Source organism: Bos taurus, chromosome 17, assembly GCF_002263795.3.
Source record: "Bos taurus isolate L1 Dominette 01449 registration number 42190680 breed Hereford chromosome 17, ARS-UCD2.0, whole genome shotgun sequence".
NCBI lineage: Eukaryota > Metazoa > Chordata > Mammalia > Artiodactyla > Bovidae > Bos > Bos taurus.
In genome coordinates this window covers 44,871,248-44,895,716 of record NC_037344.1, presented here as the reverse complement: position 1 = coordinate 44,895,716, position 24,469 = coordinate 44,871,248, and the positions used below count along the sequence as shown (strand labels likewise).

General features: G+C 49.7%; 1 protein-coding gene across 2 annotated transcripts in view; it reads right to left on the bottom strand.

The window, feature by feature from the left end:
* GALNT9 (polypeptide N-acetylgalactosaminyltransferase 9) overlaps window positions 1-24,469 on the bottom strand; it is a 114,943-nt gene that overhangs the window by 73,185 nt on the left and 17,289 nt on the right. For both annotated transcript variants that reach the window (XM_005217645.5, NM_001083641.1), the window contains exon 2: window positions 7,358-7,538. In XM_005217645.5, coding sequence (XP_005217702.1) covers window positions 7,358-7,538 — 181 coding nt within the window. The remainder of the gene's footprint in view (window positions 1-7,357; window positions 7,539-24,469) is intronic.

The window sequence follows — 24,469 nt, the reverse complement described above, 5'->3', positions numbered from 1 at the left end:
CGGATCGGCATGCGGGGCCTGCCTGCAGTGCCTCACAGTCGCCATCCACTAAGTCTGCACTTATTACACTTGACAGCCAAGCCGTGCGCAGCGGAGACGATTAACAGGCCCTAAGTCTTCGCCAACACCTAACGGGGGGCAGGATGGGGTCTCAGATGAGGCCATTCATTTTTATGATGCTGTTTAATTTGGGTTTGCCAGTCTTCCTTCCATTATCCGAGACCCAGTCTTAATAATCAAGATCTATGCTATGTGCTTTGTGGCATAATTAAAGCTGCTGCTTAATTAGAAAACCTATCTACCTCCAGACAAAGGGAAATCGATAGTGTACCTAACGGAGAAAGGTAGAGACTTTGGTTTGAGACTGGAAGGGGTTGCCAGCTGGGATTAGCACACATCCACACGTGTGTGCAGGCCCAGTGCAGACATGCACAGGCTCCTACCTTCACGTGTGATTCTGAGGACCACACCTGCCAGAACCAGTCAGTAGGGAAGTTTCTGATTGGATGGATGGGCTCCGGGAGCTAAAGGCTGCTCAGGAAACCAAACTCTGAAAGTTTCCAATGGGCATAGACCGAGCTTGCATTTGTGCATTTGCTCATTTAATCCTCCATGGACGTTTGCTGAGGGCCTCAAAAGCAGCAGGCATGGCCATGACAATGACATATCAGCTGCCACTGTCAGCCTCGCAAGCCCTGTATCAGCCTCGCTGCAGGGCCAGGCTGGGACCTCCTCCCTTGGGTGCCAGGCATCCTTAGCCCATCACATCGTCCTCTGAGTCCCTGTCGTGGCCCCTAGAAGCCTCAGCTGGCGATATCAGGTCAGGTACTGCAGGCTGGGCTGTTGGGTGGGGCCGGGGGCAGGCGCGCTGGCTGGCGTGTCTCTGATCCTGGCTCTCAGAGCCTGGCCAGGTGGACACTCTGACAGAACACGCTGAGGTTTCCTCACAACATGACAGCTCGTGTGCCAGGGGCCGTGGCTGGCTGGCTGGGGACCCCTGAAGCCCTACTGCCTCCCCTCCGTCCTCCTCAGTGGGATGACCAGCCATACAAGCCCACCCGATTGCAAGCAGAGGGACACTGTCTCCACCTCTTGATGAAGGCGGGGCAGGGCTCCAGAGAAGGGTTTTGAATCCACCTTTGAAAAATGTGATATGTGAACCGGGTGATGTGAGAAGGTAAGACCGGGAAAATTCGCCAGACACAGGCTGCTTCCTGATGGTGTAAATAGTTTTGTGGGGCCATAGTCAAGCCCATTCACTTACGTATCAAATGTGGCTGCTCTCAACCCTTCCCAAAAGCCTGAAACATTTACTCTCTGCCTCATGAAATTATGAGAAATACATACTGGTCTCTGCCCCCATCTCCTGACACAGGGTGACACCCTTGGAACCTCCAGGGTGATGGGCGAAGTCAGAGTGCCTACACTGAGCTCCTGAGTGCCTTGAAAGCTCCTGGGTTTAGGGAAGAAGTTTTGTTCTAATGAGGTGATTCTGGGTGGGTCCTGCTTGGGGACCGGTCACCAGAAGGACCAAACCATGATTAGAAGTTAGAACACTCACCCCCATCTCCACCCTCCAGGGAGGAAGGGGCTGAAAGTGAAGCTAAAAATGGACCATGCCTATGTGATGAAGCATTTATAAAAGTCTCTAAAGTAGGTGATTCAGAGTTTCTGGGTTCCCAAATAACCCGTGCCAAGAGGTTGCATGCTAAGTCACTTCAGTCGTGTCTGACTCTTTGTGACCCCATGGACTGTAGCCTGCCAGACTTCTCTGTCCACGGGATTCTCCAGGCAAGAATACTGCAGTGGGTTGCCATGCCCTCCTCCAGAGAATCTTCCAGACCCAAGGATCAAACCTGCGTCTCCTACATCTGCCCGCACTGGAGGCAGGCTCTTTACGACGAGTGCCTGGGAAGCCGGGAGGGTGGGTACTCCTCCAGGGGAATCTCCTGTGCTTGGGACCCTCCCAGATGTCCCTGGGCACTCCCCATCTGGCTGTCCCTCTGTGACCTTTATCATATCTTTATTACAGAAGAGGCCAGTAAACAGAGGTGTTTGCCTGAGTTCCGTGAGCAAGTGTCTGAAGCCAAGGAGGGGTCAGAAGTGCCAGGGGCAGCCTAGATTTGAGATTCACATCTGAGTTTCACCTGTGGGGTCTAACACTGACTGCAAGCAGATGGTGTCAGAACAGAATCGAACTGTAGGACATGTAGCTGATGTCAGAGAATTGGTCAGTGTGGGAAAACTTACACATCCCATACCATAATTCTTGTGAGTGTGGTATCATTGTGAGAGTAAACAGTGAGGGGTTTGTTTTATTTTTAACACATGGCCTTTTTCAGAAAAGATTTTCTGACACTCCCCCACCCCACTGCAGAACATAAGGCACAAGAATACTGCATTTTATTGAGCACTTATTGCTGTACTCTCTGATGCCTCAACATCCCTCGTGGGTTTCCTAGATTCTGCCTACATTCCACCTGAGGATGCCATCAGTTTCCTTCCAGGATCCCGACTGATCCTGGGGCCGACTTGAAGGCAAGCAGAGCTGATGGCTAACAGCAGCATCCCCTAGATCAAGCCACACCTGAAAGCCTACAATTTGGTGCCTGAGCCAATAAATTCCTTTTTTTTTTCCTTAAGTCATTTTCAACTGGGTTTTAAGTCTTACCAACTTAGCAAACTGGGGCCCATGTTTTATGCAATGCTCTCAAAATGCCTTGAATAATCCCCTGGATGCAGTCTGCTGAGCATAGAGGAAAGCTCTGGGCTGAGTGACTGGAGGCAATAAGCTCGAGAGAGGCCCAGGGTAGAGCATATGGGGCAGGAGGGGAGAGGTGGAAGGGTATGGGGGAGGGACATGAAGGAGAGGCATGGGGAGGAGAATGGGAAGGCCTCCTTTTATTTCTAGTTCCCCAGCCACATTGCCCATGGGGATAGGGGCGCCTGGTGCCAAAGACTTCTCATTTCTTTTTGGGGGGAAGAATTTGTATATAAACAAACAAGTAACTAAATATAATCCACATTCTCTAATTCAGGGAGGCAGAGAGCTCTGCCCCTGCAGATCACAGTTTCTGTAAATCAGGTTTCTATCAATTAAGGTGGATTGTAAATGTCAGCTCTTTCAAAGTTCGCCCTGATGTCTTCTTTTGTAATGTGAGAATGACAACTGGGATTGATCGCTCTGTCAGTTTTTATTCTGGCAGACTGAGGTCCCTCACAGGTGGCCCGCCTGCTCTGTGAGGGGAGGGCGGGTCTGAATCCTCAAAGGGAAAGTCAGAATTGCTCTAGCTGCTTGAGCAGATCCCAGGCCCAGCAAGACCCGGGAGGTGCTTCCAAGGACAGGAGGGTGTGCAGTGACACACCACACACATCAGGTGGAGCACTTTCCACTTAGAAATCAGAAAGGCCAATGCAAATTTGCTTGAGCAAAACATTTAAATATACACATGTAGGTGTAAAGAATCCACCTGCCAAGCAGGAGACATGGATTCCATCTCTGCACCAGGAAGACCACCCTAGAGAGGGAAATGGCAACCCACTCCAGTATTCTTGCCTGGGAAATCCCAGGAGGAGCCTGGGGACAGAAGCTCCTGTCCCCAGAGAAGGACAGAGGAGCCTGGGGTTGCAAAGACTTGGACGTGACTTGGTAACTAAAACAACAACGAATGTGTGCATATTCTAATTTACTGCAGAGTCTAGAGGATTTATTTTTTCATTTATTGGTAATTTATTGCAAGTGGATTCAGGGACAGCTAAATCTAGGTGCTCATAGCATGACACTAGAACCCAGTTCCTCTCCACCTCCCAGCTCTGCCTTACCCTGCACTGGATATTTTTCTTGGGTTTCGCAGGTGAGCCCTGGGAGCTCAAGCTCTTCCTGTTGATAAGATGGTGTAGCTCCCCAGGCTCCTAAACTTGCAGTTTTACTTTGGGGGGTAAAAGCTTGGCTTTTCCTCATGGCCTCAAGTAATTCCAAGACACATTCTCAACTGCTGTAGACCATGTGATCTTCCTGATCCAATCACTGTGGCTAGTTGACCATAAGCTCTGATTGGCTTAGCCCTGGGTCATGTGACCAACTCCAGCAGAAGTGGGAGGTTTCCATTGGTCCCCACATTGAACCAGGAGCTACTACCCAAAGAAAGAGAAGTGGATCTGGAGGAGGCAAAGGGCAAGTGTGTTACAGGCAGATTCTCATCTGTTCTGTAACTGCCACTGCTCTGATGTTTGGAGAGGTAGCAAGACCATTGGGAGACCTCTGCCCTTGGCCCAGGGCTGGGGCGTCTGGAATGCCAGAGGTCCAGTCACTCTGAGCCCTGAGGGCTGGGACCACTTGGAAAGCAGGCCTGGGGGAATCAGAGGATCACAGAGGCTTCAGCACCGCCATAACTTCTTTGTGACTGGACACAAGCCCGATGCCTATTGGGCAAGGGGTACAGCCATACAGAGGCAGCGTGGAAGGGTTCTAGAAGGTTCCACAGAACCACAGAAAGGATGTGGTAACTGGGAAACAGGGTAAGAAAGGGCTTTCTTCAGTCATGACAACGAATGCTATGAGGTAAAGGAAGAGATGCAGCAGGGGAAGGAACACTCTCCTACTGTCTCTGACCCACGTCCAGTGGCTGCAAGTCTCCTGGAGTCACAGGGACGGGGTCCTGTGACCCGATATGCCATGTGACACAGGGAGGTGGAGCATGGCACCACCTCTGAGCCAAGTCAGCTGAGGTGTCCCCACTAAGACCATGTGCATGGGGAGAGGTCACAGGAGGGAGTCTGGCTTGTCCACGCTCTGTACCTCCTGGGAGGTGACCTCTGAGCCCTTGGAACATCCTGCTTGATGAGAAGCCTGGAGCCTCGCAGGATAATCTTTGCTGCAAGCGAGTTCATGTGGGGCCTCCGCTGGACCTCTGCAGGAGCTTGGAGACTGAGGTCAGCCAGTAAAAACCCAGACACCAAGGCTCAAGGGTGCCCCTGATGGCAGTACGTCCCCGTGTGCTAACACCTCACTGCAGAGAGAATCTGGCACTGTCCCCGTGAGCCCCACGGCTCCGAGGGGCATCTGGGACTCCTTCCTGTTGTCCTTCAGTGACAACAAGCTGTACCACATGTGTAACAGCTCTGCTGAGCCCTGCGAGCCCTTTAGTGAGTTATTGAAGCTGCCCTTTGGGGTCCTCTGAATGACACCACGGCTGCCCAGGGGCTCAGAGCCAAGAATGGTGCTAAATTCCAGCAGCTGTGCTGACTCTGCTGACTGGATAACTGGGGTCATTCTCCAAAAGTCAGGACACAGTTGAAGGGTGGCGGGGGTGGGGGTGGCTTTCAGAAATCAACGCACACTGGAACACAGGCGCACTCACATAAGTTCTCACGCGAGCACATGCGCGTGCTCACGCACCCTCAGAGCACAGACTGGCGTTTCCCAAACCTGACTCGTTCAGGTCCATGCTTGTCTGCTGTCAATCTCGGCACCCCCTGCCTTCTTACTTACCTAGGATATTTCTCCAAATTGGGCTTTTTACACCTAAATGCACTTTTTATTCAAAAGGGGACCTTTATGTCATCCCTGCAAATGGAAAGAGGCACTACTTGTGCTATTTCAGTGGTTACCATGAAAATAAATGTGATGAAAATAGAGTAGCACGGTCACCTGCAGCGCATGGTGGAGCAGGTGGGAGCCGCCCGCTCTAGGCTCTCTGACTGTAACGGGGACAGAAGGGTAATTTCTTGGGATGGAGTCACAAGGGAGCCTAACCTCCCACCGTGTGGCTCCAAGCTGTCCAGGGAACACACCAGCACATCTGAGGGACAGGGTGGGGTGAGGACATGGAATCAGAATGGGGCAGACAGGCTGGTTACCAGGTCCCAGGCCCCAGCACTTTCTGCTGTGGCCCCGTGGTCACACCAGCCCTGCCCCACACCAGGAAATTGGTCTCTGGGCATCTTACCTCACTGCCCCTGCTGCAAGCCCTCAAGTTTGGATGAATGAGGAGTCTGGGAGAACCGCTCCCCGGTCCTCCCTAGGCTGGGGTAACCCCGCGGCCAACTCCATAGCTGCCCCCATCCCCAGTGGAACTGATCTGCCACCGTCCACCTGAACCCACAACAATGATGCACCCTCTCAGGGTCCAGCCCTTCCCGTCAGCCTTCCCATTCCCTCCCAGGGCTTCTGGGTGTGTGTTTGTGCTCAGTTGCTGTCATCAGACTCTGCAAACCGATGGAATGTTGCCTGCTAGGCTCTTCTGTCCAGGGGATTTCCCAGGCAAGAATACTGGAGTGGATTGTTATTTCCTTCTCCAGGGGATCTTCCTGACCCAGAGATAAAACTCATGTCTCCTGCATTTCCTGCATTGGCAGGCAGATTCTTTACCACTGAGCCATCGGGGAAGAGCTTCTGGGACCACTTTATAAACCAGAGTCCTGTCTCAGAGGCCACGGCAGGAAGAGGGGTAAGCCAAGACAGGAGCTAAGAGTAGACACACTCCCACCCCCATCTGCCTTTCCTGAAAGACTGCTTCAGAGGCCAAGGCACGACCTGTCACCAACTCAGGACCCACGGTATCAACTCTGACTACACGGCTGCTCAGCCCAGCCTAGGCCTAAACTCCGATCTCTGCTGGAAAGGTGTGGCTGAAAGTGTTTTGCTTGTTCTAGGTTCCCAGCTGTGGCTGGAGCCATAGCAAGGAGTCTGGCCAAACTCTTAATTCATGCCCAGTGCCTAGGCACCCTGCTTGGGTGATTTATTAAAGCAATGAGGTCCATTCAGTATGGCATTTTGTTCCAATCTCACCTCTGCCAAAGGACCTGGTGAGCTTTAGTATAGAATGCAGTGGTCTGAGACCAGGAATCAGTCAAGGGACCGGAAGGCAAGGCCACAGCCATCCGTGGGTCTGACTTTTCTGACTCAACTGCTGTGGCTTTGGGGATCAGTGAGCCTGGGATTTAGAGGCAACTGACAGACATGGGAATATCTTTTAGACATAGGCAAGGCTCATTTCAGGCAGACTCTCCACCCACCGTCGCAGTTCCTGGACAAATGTACTTGGCAGAGCCTGATGCTTCAAGCTTGTGTCACTTGTCACTTGTGTCATCTAAAGCATCAGCTGGAGCATCAGCTGGTGAGGCCCAGCCTCCTGGGCGGGTCCAGACTCAGTCCTGTGGTAGGCACCCGCAGGGGACACCCAGGGCACAGGGGGCAGGACGCCGAGGGCAGAGAACCCGGAGAAGGCAGATGGGGAGGGCCCAACCAGCCAGGGCGCCCTTGCCTCCGCTCTGCTCTGTAAATGTCTGGGTGCCAGGAGCCCGGGCCTGCAGGGGTGCTGCTTGGAGGTGCCTGTGGGAGAGGCCACGTACTCACTTTTTGGGCCTGTAGTCCGGGATGGTACGGTCCAGGGAGATGCGGTCGCTGAGCTGTGCGTTGTACCCGTATTCCTCGAACTTGCCTTCCGTCTCCTGGCTGTCATCCCGCAGCGTGGCCGCCATGCCGCCCTGGCCCAGGCCTCCTGGCCCCTCCACCAGACCAATGGGCTTGGCAAGACCTGGTGGGAGAAAAGAAGGGGTCAGGCAGGTTGCAGGTCCTACCGTGTCCCTCCCCCACCCTCCTCCCGGCCTCGCCCTGACAGCCCCTTTCTTTCGGATGCAAGCGCAGCCAATTTCTCACATGTTGCAGAATTCCAACTATAGGACATTGCAGGAAAGCAAAGCTATGGGAACAGTATAAGGACCAGTGCCAAGGTTTCAGGGTAGGAATGAACAGACAGAACCCAGAGAATTTTTAGGGCAGTGAAACTTTCTATGATGATGGATACATGTTAACATACATTTGTTCAAACCCAGAGCAAGTAGGACACCAAGAGTGAACCCTCATGTAAATTATGGACTTTGAGTAATTAGGATGAGTCAATGTGGGTTCATTAATCTTAACAAATGTACCACATTAATGCAAGGTGTGAATAACAGGGTAAACTGAGTCAGGGGAGGGGCTACATGGCAACTCTCTGTACTTTCTACTCAGTGTTTCTGCAAACCCAAAACTGTTCGAAGAAGCAAACGCTACTGGGTTTTTTTAATGTCAAATAAAAATAAGTGAACTTTAAAAATGTAAAGCAGCTGCTCCCAGTCCTTAATATTGTTGATCGTCGTAATTCCAACTAATCGCACATCCACACAATGCAACGCTACTTTGGGATGGAAAGGAAGGAACTACCAAATATGCAACAACCTGGATGAGTCTCAAAAGTATTGTTGAGCAAGAAGCCTCCCAAGGCACAGAGGAAAACATAAGTACAATTCTATTTACCGTCAACTACAGATTGGCTATGGTTTTCCAGTAGTCATGTGTGGATGTGAGAGTTGGACTGTGAAGAAAGCTGAGCGCCGAAGAATTGATGCTTTTGAACTGTGGTGTTGGAGAAGACTCTTGAGAGACCCTTGGACTGCAAGGAGATCCAACCAGTCCATTCTGAAGGAGATCAGCCCTGGGATTTCTTTGGAAGGAATGATGCTAAAGCCGAAACTCCAGTACTTTGGCCACCTCATGCGAAGAGCTGACTCATTGGAAAAGACCCTGATGCTGGGAGGGATTGGGGGCAGGAGGAGAAGGGGACGACAGAGGATGAGATGGCTGGATGGCATCACTGACTTGATGGACGTGGGTTTGGGTGAACTCTGGGAGTTGGTGATGGACAGGGAGGCCTGGTGTGCTGCAATTCATGGGGTCGCAAAGAGTCGGACACGACTGAGCAACTGAACTGAACTGAACAGATTGGCACTTGCCACAGGCACTTGCCATCTACCTCTACAAGGATTAAGTCATGTGCTGCTGTGGCTGCCAACCTTCCACACCCTCTGAAGGAGCTCAGGGTGGAGAGCAGAAACAAGGCATTCTGTTGAGTCCTGTCCCAAGACCATATAAGCAAAGCCCAGAAACAAGGTCCTCTCTGGAACTGCCTGAACCCCCTTTGTAATTTGCCAAAAGCCCCTCTGATCACCACCAGCAGGCTTCCTGACTCCAAGTTAGGCAAAAGTGCCCATCCTGTTACCCATCCTACAGCACCCTAGCCAATCACCTGATGCCAACCTTCCATCAGGCATTTTCTTTGTCTTGAGGCTATAAAATTTGGCTATTAACTCATGAAAGCTGTCAACTCTCCCAGGTCTGTCAGGAGGTTGGCCCACTACACTCACAGTGCCCACTGCTCTTTATTCTTAATAAACTCACTCCCTTCTGAAATGCTCTGTGTCTGGAATTTCTTTTCCAATCTGTGTTTAGACCACCTCAACACTCTGGGCTCTGGGAAAACCAGCAGGACAGGTCTTCAGATAGATATTCTCAGGAGCTGATCTTATGAGCCCAACTCTTATATCTCCTCATATCTAGAAAAGCACTAAAATCCTTCATGGTGGCGACTGTTTCTTGGGACTAGCAGAAACTTCATGAGATAAGCAGAAACTTCCTACAAAAAAAAAAATAAGTGCTTGATTGCCTGTACTCCCCCTTCACCAAAATCACTATATCCTGTCTTCCCCACTACTTCCTTGGAGCAGTTTCTCAGAAGTATCTGAGGTGCTCTATCTGGGTCGCAGTCCTCATTCTGCTTCAAATAAAAACCTAACTTGCAACTCTCTTGCTGTGCATTTTTTAAAAGTTGAAATTACAAAAGTTCAAGAACAGATGAAGCTACTCTCTGGTGACACCAGGGGACCTCCAGGACGAGGGTGGCACTTGCTGAAAAGGAACCCTCCCGGGGTGACCAGGGCAGGGATTGGGAGAGGGCTGACCTCCGTCTTCCACATGCCCAAGGGTCTCCTCTGCTTACAGGAGCCAAGGACCTGTGAGTGCCTGAGAAGGACAAGTCAGGGGAGCGGTCTTCTGGAATGTTCTATTTGGTCACTTGTGCCAGGAGAGGAGACATCATCCCAGGGGGAATCAGGGACCAGAGCAGTGCCCACCAGGCAAGGACCACACACCTTGCTCTCTCTGGGATGGACGACTGTGGGGCATCTTGGCTTTGAGAGTGAGGTCCAGGGAGCAGAAGCTTAAGACAGAAAGGGTTGAAGTGAACTCCCATCCTGGAAATGCATTTATTAGCTTTCACAGAGAAGTTTCTGGTCTTAGTTCAGGCCACTAGAAGTGCCAACCTGAGAAATATCTAACACTAATGTCACATGCTGCTCCACACTGGATATCAGGCTCTTCCCTTGTGATACCCACTCCCTCCTTAAGGTTTTAAATTAATTAAGCAAGAAGTCCACTTGGCTGGGGGGGTCTAATGCATGATAGCTATGCAAGTAAACCCAAACCTAAGCCTGTGAATACCTCAAGGTTGGGAAATGGAGATCCCAATCACACACAGCCAATCACAGCTAACTACACAAAGCTGGGCTTTAAGCCCTACCAATCAACAACCTCCTTTGTTTTTACACTTTTTCTCTATACTTTCTCCAGCTCCTGGGGGTGGGGCGCTCTACCACTTCCTGTTGGAGGTTGTCCCATTCCAGTCAATTTTTGTCCAAACATGATCTTTTTTTCTTTTTTTCGTCCAGTGGCATTCAGGATCTTAGTTCCCCAACCAGGGACCAAACTGGCACCCTTTGCAGTGGAAGCATGGAGCCCTAACCACTGGACCAACAGGGAATTCCCCAGCCCAAATATAATCTTAAGATTTGTTTTTTTTTTTTTATTGCTTTGCATTTTTTAAATATTATTATTATTATTTTTACTTTATAATATTGTATTGGATTTGCCATACATCACCATGCATCTGCCGTGGGTTAATCTTAAGATTTGTAATCTGCCTCAGTTTATCTTTTAACACTTCCCAGTGAGGGCAGGAATGTGGGGGGCTGACCTCCCTCCTCCATACACACAAGGGGCTCCTGTGCTCACCAAAGCCATGGCCACAGGCTCCAGGGACCTCCCATGATCCAGAATATTCCATTTTAAATGACAAATGTAGCATTGGTATCTATGTTGAACTGAAGGATACTTGTTGGATGTAAAATTGAAAAATCACATGACGCAAATCACTTCCAGTTATTTTAATACTGCAAAATATATATAATCATGCTGTTTTTAAACGTCTGTACTGTACTTGCAATTTTCTTTGAAAGGTCTGTAAATAGATGTCTCCCATGGGCACATGTACTTCCAGACCTAAAGAGAAAGTCTCACGGCTCATTGGGGCCAGAGACTGTGTGTAGGGGGGCCGGGGGGGCCTGGGCCCACTGACCCTGACCCGCTGTAGTCAGGCCCTGACAGCGGCAACCAGACTCCTTCACACCAGTTTCCGTTTGCAAAAGCAGAAAGCATGCACTGGAAAATTCAAACCATCCAGAAAGTTATAAAACACAGACTTAACGTTTCCTGCGCTGTCTCCCTCTCTTCAAGGGAAATAATTTTCTTGCGGTTTTAGGCTTTCTCCTTTTGTCCACTGCCGGCACACATAATAATTTTATGGGGCTAGTTCTTGCTCTGTCAGCCTGAGACAATTTCCCTTGCATTCCTGGCATGAAAGATGAGGATTTAGTCCTACCGCCTACATCCTTGTCCCTCTTCCTCCCTCCCTTGATTTTTCCTAGCTATGTTATTATTTTTAGTTATTCTCATGGTTACTTTTGTGACCTTAAAAGGAACACTTAAGGATCTATTTCAGGAAATATCCACTTTAGCTGCTGTCTATGGACTCCCTACCAGGTTAGATGAGAAATTAGCATACTCCCAGGGTTGCTGTTCAATTATATGAAGTTTCGGTGTATATGTATTTGTTTCAGGGATACATATATATCTGAACCAACTTGGAGGTCTACTGCGGAACACTGTGCCTAGTTAGCAATACTGCCTTGCGCACTTAAAAATGTGTTAACGATTCACTTGGCTGTACACCTGAAATCAACAAAGCTTTGTATTCAACCACACTCCACTTAGAAACATTTTTTTTAATGTGTTAAGAAGGCAGATCTCATGTTCAATGTTCTGACCACAATAAAAAGAAAAACATAAAATGTTGAACTGCAAAAAACAGAAAAGACCTTAACATACTTCTCTCTGCATCTTCCATTTAGCTTTGCCATCACTTTGATGGTGTCAAAGATCATTTGAGGGCTTCCCTGGTGGTCCAGTGGCTAAGACTCTGCACTTCCAATGCAGGGGGCCTGGGTTTGGTCCCTGGTCAGGGAACTAGATCCCCCATGCAGCAACCAAGGCCCAGTGCAGCCAAATAAATAAGTTTTTTTTTTTTTTTTTTAAATGACCGTTTGTAACATCTACATTTTGCTCTGTAATTACAATCGAGATTTCCGCAGATTGGTCCATGCATTGATTCTAAAATGAGAGAGGAGGCCACATTTGCCACATGGTGATGATGTAAATACTATTCTCTGTGGAGCCAGGCAATGTGGGTCCATGAGGACCAAAGTGGAATTCTATCAGTAACTGCACCCATGCACCTAGTGAAGATTTTTCAAATGTCAAGACAGTATTGATGGCTTTTTCTGACATTCTGTTAATTTCCCCCAAGTATGCATATTTTGGTTTGCATCTTTTTTTTTGGTTTGCATCTTGACTTTATTTTTTAAAAAAATATTTGTTTATTTGGCTGTGTCAGGTCTTTGTTGTGGCACATGGGATCTTTCATTTCATCTCGAGGGCTTCTCTCTAGTCATGGTGCGGGGGCTTAGTTGCCACAAGGCACGTGGGATGTTAGTTCCTCGATCAGAGATTGAACCCACGTCCCTGGCAGTGGAAGGTGGATTCTTAACCACTGGACCTCCAGGGAAGTCCCTGCATCTTGGCTTTCTGTACAGCATTATAGGGTGAAAGTAGAAGGAAATGGCAACCTGTTCCAATATTCTTGGGCTTCCCTGGTAAAGTATCTGCCTGCAATGCAAAACACCCAAGTTTGATCTCTGGGTTGGGAGGATCCCCTGGAGGAGGGAATGGCAACCACTCCAGTAACTTGCCTGGAGAATCCCATGGACAGAGGAGCCTAGTGAGCTACAGTCCATGGGGTTGCAAAGAGTCGGACACGATTGAGCAACTAACACACACTTGTCCAATATTCTTGTTTGGTAAATCCCATAGACAGAAGAGGCTGGTGGGCTACAGTTCATGGGGCTGCAAAAGAGTCAGACATGGTTTAGTGACTAAACAACAACAAACATAAAGACGATAACAGTAACAGTCAGGTAGCATGTGTCTTTTAGATATGAGCACATTCATTTCCCACAACACCCCTGTGAGGTAGGGCTATAATTCACCCCATTTTGCAGATGAGTTAACTGAGGCACAGAGAGGTCAAGTGACCTGCTCAAGGTCACACAGTTTGCAAGCACCAGAACCTGCATCTGCAGGCAGGCAACATGGCACCATAGGAAGGTGCTTCGCTGCTATGTGCTGCTGCCTCTCCAGAGCTTCCGAACCCCTGCCTACAGAATGGGGTCCAGGTTCCTCCCACAGATTCTCCTCACAGCAGGGCTGGGACTAGACCAAGGTGCCTGGGGTGCAGGATTCAAGGAAATCCCTGCTGTGAGGGTCCCCTCTCTCAGAAAACTCTCCATGTCTTTACTCCCTGAATCAGCCATCTGCCAGGTGCCCACATCCACAAATAACCACAAAAGCACCATGCGTATTGATTTGAGGGTTATAAATAAAGTTTACTGAGCAAGTGGGTTCACAAATGCAGGATCTGTGAATATCAGGGCAGGGCTGCCCTTCAATATTGTCAGCTACAAGTTGGCACTTGCCATGGGCACTTGCCAGCTACCTCTACAAGGATTGAGCCATGTGCTGCTGCAGCTGCTGACCTTCAACACCCCTGAAAGGAGTTCAGGGTGCAGAGCAGAGATGAGGCACTCTGTGCTTGAGTGAGGGGAGAACTGGGAGGACAGGTCTTCAGATACTTAGACATTCTCAGGAGCTGATTTTATGAGCCAAATTCTTGTATCTCCTTATATCTAGAAAAGCATTAAGCTCCTTCATGGTGACGACTGTTTCTCATGACCAGAAAGAAGCGTCATGAGACCAGTAGAAACTTTCTGGAAAAATATGTGTTTGGTAGCATGTATTCCCCCTTCACCAAAATCATATATATGTTTCAGTTTCAGTTCAGTCGCTCAGTTGTGTCCAACTCTTTGCGACCCCATGAACCACAACATGCAGGCTTCCCTGTCCATAACCAACCCCCAGAGTTTACCCAAACTTTTGTCCATTGAGTCAGTGATGCCATCCAACCATCTCATCCTCTGCCATCCCCTTCTCCTCCTGCCCCCAATCCCTCCCAGCATCAGGGTCTTTTCAAATGAGTCAGTTCTTTGCATCAGGTGGCCAGAGTATTGGAGTTTCAGCTTCAACATCAGTCCCTCCAATGAATACCCAGGACTGATCTCCCTTAGGATGGACTGGTTGGATCTCCTTGCAGACCAAGGGACTCTCAAGAGTCTTCTCCAACACCACAGTTCAGAAGCATCAATTCTTCAGCACTCAGCTTTCTTTATAGTCCAACTTACACATCTATACATGACTACTGGAAAAACCATAGCCTTGACTAGACAAACCTTTGTTGACAAAGTAATGTCTCTGCTTTTTAATATGCTGTCTAGGTTGGTCATAACTTTCCTTCCAAGGAGTAAGCGTCTTTTAATTTCATGGCTGCAATCACCATCTGCAGTGGTTTTGGAGCCCAAAAAAATAAAGTCAGCCAGTGTTTCCACTGTTTCCCCATCTATTTGACATGAAGTGATGGGACCAGATGCCATAATCTTAATTTTCTGAATGTTGAGCTTTAAGCCAACTTTTTCACTCTCCTCTTTCACTTTCATCAAGAGGCTCTTTAGTTCTTCACTTTCTGCCATAAGGGTGGTGTCATCTGCATATCAGAGGTTATTGATATTTCTCCCGGCTATCTTGATTCCAGCTTGTGCTTCATCCAGCCCAGTGTTTCTCATGATGTACTCTGCATATAAGTTAAATAAGCAGGATGACAATATACAGCCTTGACGTACTCCTTTTCCTATTTGGAACCAGTCTGTTGTTCCATGTCCAGTTCTAACTGTTGCTTCCTGATCTGCATATAGGTTTCTCAAGAGGCAGGTCAGGTGGTCTAGTATTCCCATCTCTTTCAGAATTTTCCACAGTTTATTGTGATCCACACAGTCAAAGGCTTTGGCATAGTCAATAAAGCAGAAATAGATGTTTTTCTGGAACTCTTTTTTTTTTTTTTTTACGGAGAATAGGAACAATACTAAAGACACTAAATCCTGAAGGATTTCACGAGAAGAACAAGGCACACCTGTGGAGGGAGACATTTTAGGAGCTTTGCTTTTTTGATGATCCAGAGGATGTTGACAATTTGATCTCTGGTTCCTCTGCCTTTTCTTCTCCCCTACCTTTGGAACAGTTTTCTCACAGCTATCAGAGGCGCTGTCTCCCAGGCTGCAGTCCCCATTTTGTCCCCAAATAAAACTTAATTCGAAACTCTCATGTTGTGCATTTTTTTCTAGTTGACAATAATTTAGCCTTTACTGTGGACATGCTGATGGGACCAGCTGGACATGGTCAAGGTTGGAACCAGAGCCCCGGGAGCCTTGCTTGCATTCTTCTTTGCTCATCCCCCAACAGCCATGGAGCCTGGAGGGAACATGAGCTGGTAGAGTGAAAGGAGAAGGAGTGACTGAGCCTGGCAGCTAGGGTGGGCAGCAAACCAGCAAGCCAGCTCCATGGGTGCACACCCTTGAGACTGAGCCCTGGAGGAGGGAGGAACAGCAGCCCTTAGAATAGCAGTTATCAATCTAGAGCAGCGCCCCCTGGAGGACACAGGCTGCAGGGACCCACTCAAAATATCTGATTCTGCAGGTCCAGGTGGGCCAGAGAGCTGGCATCTCTGAGAAGGCCCCAAGGGATGCTGATGCTGGCTGGGGATCCCACGTGGAGGACCTCTGCCGTGTGTGGAACAGGGGCTCATGGCCTTTCACCTTTTCAAGGGTACATGATACACTGCAGACAGGAATAATGTACAGACACTGCTTCTGGGCTCTAGAGGTGCTGAGAGCCAGGCCAGCGTCCTGGGTGGGTAACTTCTGGGCCTCGTCCTGGCCCCTCTTGCTCTGCTGATGGCTGACCCAGGAGAGGCAGCAGGGGCTCTGAGAGGCTGGCCCTCCAGAGCACCCCTGTACCCGCTCAGGGAGGCAAGCCCCGCCAACCTTGGATCTCTGATAGTCCTCATCACAGTTCTCTGGAGCAGGAGACATCTGTCACAGCTCCCCTGATTGAAAACCCATGGATCTGATTTCACTTTGAAGGAAAGTCACGCACATCGGTGCTTCCCTGCAGGGTTCCCGAAGCTCTCATCTCCCCTCTTTTCTCACATCCCAGCATTGACTCACATCTTTTCTCACAAAGAATTCCTTCTACAGAGGCAGGATTGATTGATCCCCCAGGAAATGAGGGCAAATGGAGAGAGAGGGAAATTGTAAAGATTAAAGATGGCTCAGCCGTTACTGTGGGATCTGAGGCCCACATTTCCCTGAACCTATGGTCAGGGAGGGCCTGCCAAGGCCTTCTTGAGTCACACCTGCAGTGGGTTTTCCTCCTCAGATCTGCCAACTCCAAGGTCCACCAAATAACCGGCACAGGGGGTAAGGGTGGGTGTTGGGGGACAGCCAGGTCCCCTCCTTCCCACCCTGCTTCTGGGGGGCTCCTGTTCCAATTAATTGTCCTTGGTTTGAGGGCCCCTGAAAAAGCAAAAGACCAGATTCTGCAGACGGTTGTGGGTTGAAACATGCCCCCCTCCCCCTCCCGCCAAAGACATGCCAAGGTCCTGACCCTGCTGACCCGTAGGTGCGAACTTATTTGGATAGAGGGTCTTTGCAGATGTAGTTACGATGAGGTCATCCTGAATGGGGCCCCAGTGACTAGGACCTTATATAAGATGGAATTTGGGACACACACACAGACAATGGCGAGCAGAAGTGGTGACAGCAGTGATGTGGCCATGAGCCCCGGACAGCTGGCGCCGCCAGGAGTTGAAAGAGGGAGGAAGGATCTTTTAGGGGAAACACTGACCAAAACCGCCCATGCTGGCCAGGCATCACAGTAACCATTTGCGTGAGTTATTTTACGACAGGAGGTCCTGGTAAGGAACATGGAACTAATAAGCCACCACCAACCAGGAATGACTCATTGGAAAAGACCCTGATGCAGGGAAAGATTGAAGGCAGGAGGAGAAGGGGATGACAGAGGATGAGATGGTTGGATAGCATCACCAACTCGACGGACATGAGTTCGAGCAAGCTCTGGGAGATGGTGAAGGACAGGGAAGCCTGGCATGCTGCAGTCCATGGGGTTGCAAATAGTCGGATACGACTGAGCGAATGAACTGAACTGAACTGAACTGTACTGAACCAGAAGAGTTCAGGAAGGGTCAAAAGGTGACAGCGCATGTCCTACCACCTCCCAGGATCCTTCTCACTGGCATCTACCTTGGCTGAGTGACGCGTGCATCACCAGGAAAGACCCTAAGTCAGAATAATTGGCCAAAGACAACCTGGAAACTAATCCCATCATCACAAAACCTGAGATTGGGAGCCACGGGGCAGAACAGTCCTCTTGGGTTCCCTGACCCTCCTGCTCTCTGCCCAGGCACCCCTTCCCAATAAAGTCTCTTGCTTTGCCAGCACATGTGTCTCCTTGGACAATTCATATCCGAGTGTTAGTCAAGAGCCCACTCTCAGGCCATGGGAGGGGTCCCCCTTTCTGCAACAGATCTGTCCCTGGAGGCTCAGAAGGATCTCAGCCCTGCTGACACCTTGGTTTCAGGTATCTGACCTCCTGGACCGTGAGAGGGCAACGTCTGCTGCTTTGGCCATCAGGTCTGTGGCGTCTTGTCAGAGTGGCACCAGAAAACCTACACACAGATGCAACCTCACCCCACCCGCGGGGACACGGATCCCAAGAACTGGGCGTGCCAGGGTGGAGCAACAGTCACATCCCACAGGCGCTCAGCCTGTCGTCCGGCTGATGCGTGCCCATGCAGGTGCAGATTCAGAGGCGCTGGGCTTCCTCAACAAGAGCGGAAGGGTGGTTTTTCCTGTTTTGAAATCCTCCATTTCCTCCTCCAGGGAAGGGTGACCCAAGCTTCTCATTTTATCCTTGAATAGATGTGATTTTGAGAACAATGGGAAATTTGCATTCATTAGCTCAGCCTTTGAAACTTCTGTTGGACAACTTTTCAGACAATCCGACAAAGGAGACAAACAAAAGCCAGCATCCTCTCTGCATTTTTGGGACTGGAGGTCGCTGCAGTGGCCAAGCCATGACAGGTGCAGCCTACATCTGTCTCTTTACCCCCAAGGGCCTTTCTGTGCCAAGTGCTTTCATTCTGCCCACTTCACAGAGAGCCCCGAGGCTCTCCCTGGCCACCCAGCCTCTTAGCCACATGCTCTAAACTTCTGAGAATCTCAAAGAAGCATCTTAGAGAGGACTCATAAAGATCATCGGTTTTTCATTTTGACACCAGGGACATTTTAATTACAATTATTACTATTCCAAAATCACTGCGGATGGTGACTGAAGCCATGAGAATAAAAGACACTTGCTCCTTGGACGAAAAGCTATGATAAACCTAGACAGCGTATTAAAAAGTAGAGACATTACTTTGCCGACAAAGGTCCATATAGTCAAAGCTATGGTTTTTCCAGTAGTCATGTATAGATGTGAGAGTTGGACCATAAAGGAGGCTGAGTGCCAAAGAATTGATGCTTTTGAACTGTACTGTTAGAGAAAACTCTTGAGAGTCCCTTGGACTGCAAGGAGATCAAACCGGTCAATCCTAAAGGAAATCAACCCTGAATGGTCATCGGAAGGACTGATGTTGAAGCTGAGGCTCCAATACTTTGGCCATCTGATGCAAAGAGCCGACTCATTAGAAAAGACTCTGATCCTGGGGAAGATTGAAAGCAGGAGGAGAAGGGAGCAACAGAGGACAAGAGGGGTGGGTAGCATCACCGACTCAATAGACATGAAATTGAGCACACTCAGGGAGATGGTGAAGGACAGGGAAGCCTGGTGTGCTGCAGGCCATGGGGTCTCAAAGAGTCGGACCCAACTGAGTGGCTGAACAACTATTACTACAGTCTCAAGAAAGAAGGGGCTACACTACATCCTGGGCAGGAAGGATTCACCCTCATGACAGGGTACTAGTGGAAGGCCTCTGGCTGTGCCTTGGCCCAGGCTGGTGACCAGTGTGTAGGTGAACACCAGGCCCTCACTGCAGATGAGTGACAGAAGGCTTCAAGGGCATCTGCTGCTCCATGGTGCTCCTGGCTGCATAATTCCCCTCCAGGAAGGTAAAGGGCTCCCTCCATGGGGCGGATACCAGCTCTTTCCCCTCTCAGCTGGGGTTAGAGGTAAGGATGGTGGTGGGAACACTCACAGTTAGCATAGCTTGAGGACCAACTAAGTGACGGTGGATAACCAGTGCGGCCGTGTCACAGCATCTAGATTGAACACAAGCCTGGTCAGGGGATCCGCAGAAGCTCTCTGCATGCCCAGTGGGGCATCACATCTTACTCAGAAAATGAGCTGCCAGCTGGAGTTCAGGAAGCTTCTCCAGCTCAGCGGGAAGGCCAGGATGAACAAGGCTTCCCAGACACCCGCTGGCTCCTGGCTTCTGCACCGCCCTTGCAGAGGGGCCCGGGGAGCACAAAAGTCAGGGGAGCACAAGGCGCAAAGCTGCATCCTGCTTTTGCTGCCACTTCAAGTTACTGTCAGGACTTGCCTGTTGGTCCACTGGTTAAGAATCGGTCTGCTGCTGCAGGGGATGTAGGTTCGATCCCTGGCCCAGGAACTAAGATTCCGCAAGGCAACTTAGTTGCCTTGGAGCAACAAAGCCCACATGCTGCAATTACTGAAGCCTGAGAGCTCTGGAGCACTTGTGTTACAACTGAAGAGTCTGTGTACCACCATGAAAGTTCTCGTGTTAATGCAACTAAGACCCCATGAATAAATAAAGATGAAAAAGAATAAAGTTACTGTCAGTGTCTCCCACACTGTTTTATGTGAGTCGATAATAATTATAATTAACAGCCATCTTTTAAACCACCATGATATTTAAACATTTACTTAACAGTTCCTCTATGCTTATACATTTACTTATTTTACATATTTAGGATCATGTTCTTATTTCAGAAATTGAACCACTGGGTCAAGGGTAAAATATTTTTGTGGATCTTGGTGCCAAATTACTTTCCAAAAGGGTTAGATGTGCTTTATACTGTGGTCAGCAGTATCTGTTTTTATGTTTCTAATTAGAAAGTGCATTTCTTCTGATTGAAAAAGTCATAAATACTTATTGTGGAAAATTCTGAAAACATATACACACAGAATCACCCAGGATGTCACTCCACCAGGAAAACCAATATCAATATTTTAGTGCCCTATATTATTTTTATAAGTTTACATATAATAGTTTCAAACATGTTTAATAAATACATGTGATGTATATATAAGTCCATGTTCTGTTCTTATCGCTACATCTTAAGCATTTTCTTATGTCACTAAAAATTCTACATAAGTGTAACTTTATATGGCTGCAAACATAAAATCTCATCTTGTGATTGTACCATTTATTTCTTCATCTGTCCATCAAAAATATATGATGTATCTCAAATGTCAAGAGCCGTGCAGGGTGCTGGCCATCTTTGTCTACACAAAGGGAGGTGGCCCACTCAGTTGTGCTCTAGCCCAGGTGGGTAACCTGCTCAGGTATGCTCCAGCTCCGTCCAGGTAGACAGGAGCTGGACTCACCAAGGCAGAACAGGTGCCTGAGGCCCCAACACAGAGGCCTGGTGGGTGGGTGGCTCTCCTAGGAGCCCAGATCACTGGGAGCTCAGGTGCAGGGAACCGAGTTGGGTCCCGGGCTAAAGGAAGCAAGTGGTCAAGGTTGGGCTCCAAGAGGGCAGGCACAACTCATGGGCCCTTTTCAAATCCAAAGTCCCACCACGCTCCTGCAGATGGAGTGTGTGTCCAGAACTCTCTCTGCTCCGGTGCTCTTGTCCAGAGCCCGAGGTGACACTTTCAGTGAAACGCATTTGGTTTCTGAGGTAGAGATTGGACTTTCGAGAGGAAAAGTGGCTTCCGTTTGAGGATTGGGTGACCAGAGGGCCCTCCCCTCTTAAATTCATCATCATGGCTGTAATTGGCAGAGATCGCACACGGATGTGAAAGGCTGCTGAAGGCCCACAGCAATTCTACTTTTATGGAATAATCATTGGAAGTTCCTTTCCCGTGACCTGAGGGAACGCAGTTTTCTAATTAGAAGAGATAATTTGGAAGACACCATGGGGAGGAGGAGACAGCTCTATCAGAGCATGGGTGTGAGATGCTATTCATGCCATGTCGGGGGAGGGGGGACTGACTTGGGGCTGGAGGCAGGATAGTGGGGGTGGGGGGTTGGGGAGGGGGGAGCGGCTAGGAGGAGTTTGGATCCCGTTTCCCAGACGCTTTCTCTTGTGCCCTGAGAAAAGTGACAATGGCTGTCAATGATAAATAGGACTGTCACTTGGCATGTGTCAGGGGGCCAAAGGGAGTGGTGGGGATGGGGTGAATGGGTGCACATGCCCCACGCACAGTGGCCACTGCTCCAGATCTAATGGGTCCAAAAACACTAGATCTTCTAGACTTCGGAGAGAAGGCAGCAGTACATATTCGTATCTCTAAATATTAGCATCTCATTCATATTTTGGAAAAAAAATCACATTAAGTTAACAAATAGAGTTTATATCTGTTAGTTAGCTGGGACGGGTGTGGTGGGCTGAGTAATGTCTCCCAAACGTATCAGGTTTTAATCCCCAGATGTGTGAACGCATTGCCTTATATGGGACCCTGCAGGTGGGATTAAGGTATTACCCTTGAGATGAGAGATAGATGGGTTACCCAGGAGGGCCCCAAATGCCATCACCAGTGTCCTTGAAAGGAGAGGGCAGGGAAATCTGACACAGAGAGGAGGCCTGTGGCATGGAGCCTGGGCCGGCAGTGAAGGCACAAAGGAAGGGACACCTGGGCCTCTGGGAGAGTCTGGGAAGGAGCCCCCTGGAGCCTTCAGAGAGTGTGGCCCTGCCCACACCCCGATCTTAGCCCAGGGAAACCCATCTTAGGCTCCTGACCTCTGTAACCGTGAGAGAAAAATATCTGTGTGGTTTTAAGCAACTCCCAGCCCATGAGTTGTCACAGCAGCAGTGGAGAGATGCACAGGACAGAAGAAGCCACTGTAACAGCTTCAGATGTTCATATCCTGGGTGGTCCCTTCCTCGCTCCTCTGCCCCAGGCCTCACATCCTGACATCCTCAGGATGGGGCAAGGGACCCAGCAGAGAGCTGGGTGGAGACCTGCCTGCTGAAGTGCAGTCTCATGGGGGTGGGGAGGCCCCCAGAACTGGGATCTTGGAATGGTCTGCTCTCACCAGTCCTTCCCAGGAGCCCTGGGCTGGACAGTCCAACAACTTTTGTCTACAGTCGGCGCATGTGAACCACAGTGCCCTAGGGATGGTGGGGGCACAGACCATCAGATGTAGAAGTTCGGGGAGAGAGGGGTAAAGGCATCTGCTGAGAAGCCACAGGAGCCAGGTGGAGGCAGGGCCAGGCCTGGAGGCCAGCTGTCCCGGTACCCTGACCCTGGAGTCCAGAGGGATGCTCCAGCCACTGGGTACCTCAGAACCCCAGGGTAGCCAGCTAGAATGCAGGAGCCTGGGTTCTGGGGTGCCCAGAGGCTGGGTACACCTCAGGAAACTTGGGCACTGACCTTCAGCAGACGGCCCAGACCCTGCAGGGGAGCGAGCAGCCAACAGGAAGAAGGGCCCAGCATGGGGATCAAGTCCCAGAGGCACGCCAAGTCCCCACGTGGTGTTCGTAGAAATCAGTGCAAGCAGGTCTTGTGAGAAGCCTTCCTCTGGAAGGATCCAGCAGGATGGCTTCCTAGGTCTGCTTCTTCACAGGCTGCAGCCTAGGGCCCCACCCCTCCATAGGCAGGGCTGCAGCCCCCGCCTCACTGCGGGTTCTGCACAGCGCCTTGAGGAGTCAAGAGCTTGTGCCCTTGGTTTAGGTGAATGGACAAGGGTGGTGGGTTGAATGGTGGCCCCAAAGCCCTGCACATGTGACCTGTGACCATGGCCTTATTCAGAAACAGGGTCTTTGCAGATGTTAACTAAGCTAAGGACTCTAGGTGAAGTCATCTGGATGAGGTGGGTCCTAAATCCAACGATGAGCGTCCTTACAGTTCAGAGAGACACAGAAGGAGAAGCCACATGAGGAGGGAGACAGAGATCTGAGTGAAGTGCCTACAAGCCAAGGATCGCCAGGGAGCCAGGACTGCCAGGAGCCAAGAGAAGCTGAAGAGAGGCCTGGAACAGATTCTGCCTCAGCGCCTCCAGGAGGATTCAACCTGCCAACACTTTGATTTCAGACTTCTGGCCTCTAGGACAGGGAAAGGATAAATTCTGGATGTTTACAGCTACCCTGTTTGTGGTCATTTGTTATGTAGCAGCCCCAGGAAACTCATACAATGGTGAAGGGGGAGGGGGAGGAGGGGGGGAATTGTAAGAAAAAGGCCAGCGGCAGACCCCATGGTTGCTCGGCTAGCATCTACTCTCTCCATCCTTTTTATTAGTAGAACCACAATTTGTTTTGGATAGTAAAAAAAAAAAAGCTAAAGCGCTCACCTCCTTGGGCTGACCTTGCAGCTAGAAGTGGCACATGCCCAAGATCTGGTCATTAAGATTTAAATGGAATTTTCTGGGTGGAATTTCTGGGAAATGTGTCTAAAAGGCACAGACTCAGCTAGTATATGTGGGATCTGTTTTTGTTTTTTGCCTTTTATCTACATTCTTTCCCCCCTTTCTCCTACCTGGAATGAGGACTCAATGCCTGGGGTCCAAGCAGCCATTGTATGACCATGAAGTAGACTCACACAAGAGAAAGGTGGGGGCTGGAACTTAAATGGGATTGGGCTCTTGAGGATGTCTATCATCCTCTGGATTTCGTGTTCCATAAGAAAAACAAAGCATAGTGCAGTTACGTCATATCAATCAGGGTTTTGTCAGAACTCTGAATTCTCCACCCAGAGAAGTAAGGGGGTCCATGTTAGGAATAAGAGGACACCACAACGAGAAAGACCAGGCCACCTTCCCCAGTGGACTCCCACCCAAGAAGGACTTGGCTGCCCATCCCGGGCCAAGAGCCTTACAGGTACGCAGACGAAGCCACCAGCTCCAGAGGAGCTCCTCCAACCTTCCTCTCCCCCAGCAAAGTCATTTCACACTTGGCCAACCCACTCCTTCCAGCACAGAAACCTGGGCTATGTGGGCGGCTGTGATTTTTCAACTTGGAAGGAAGCGTGGCTTTCAAGCTTCCAGCTTGTCTTTGAGTCACTGATTTCCATCTGTCACGGCGACTTAAGCCAATATTCCAGGAGAGGAAGCCG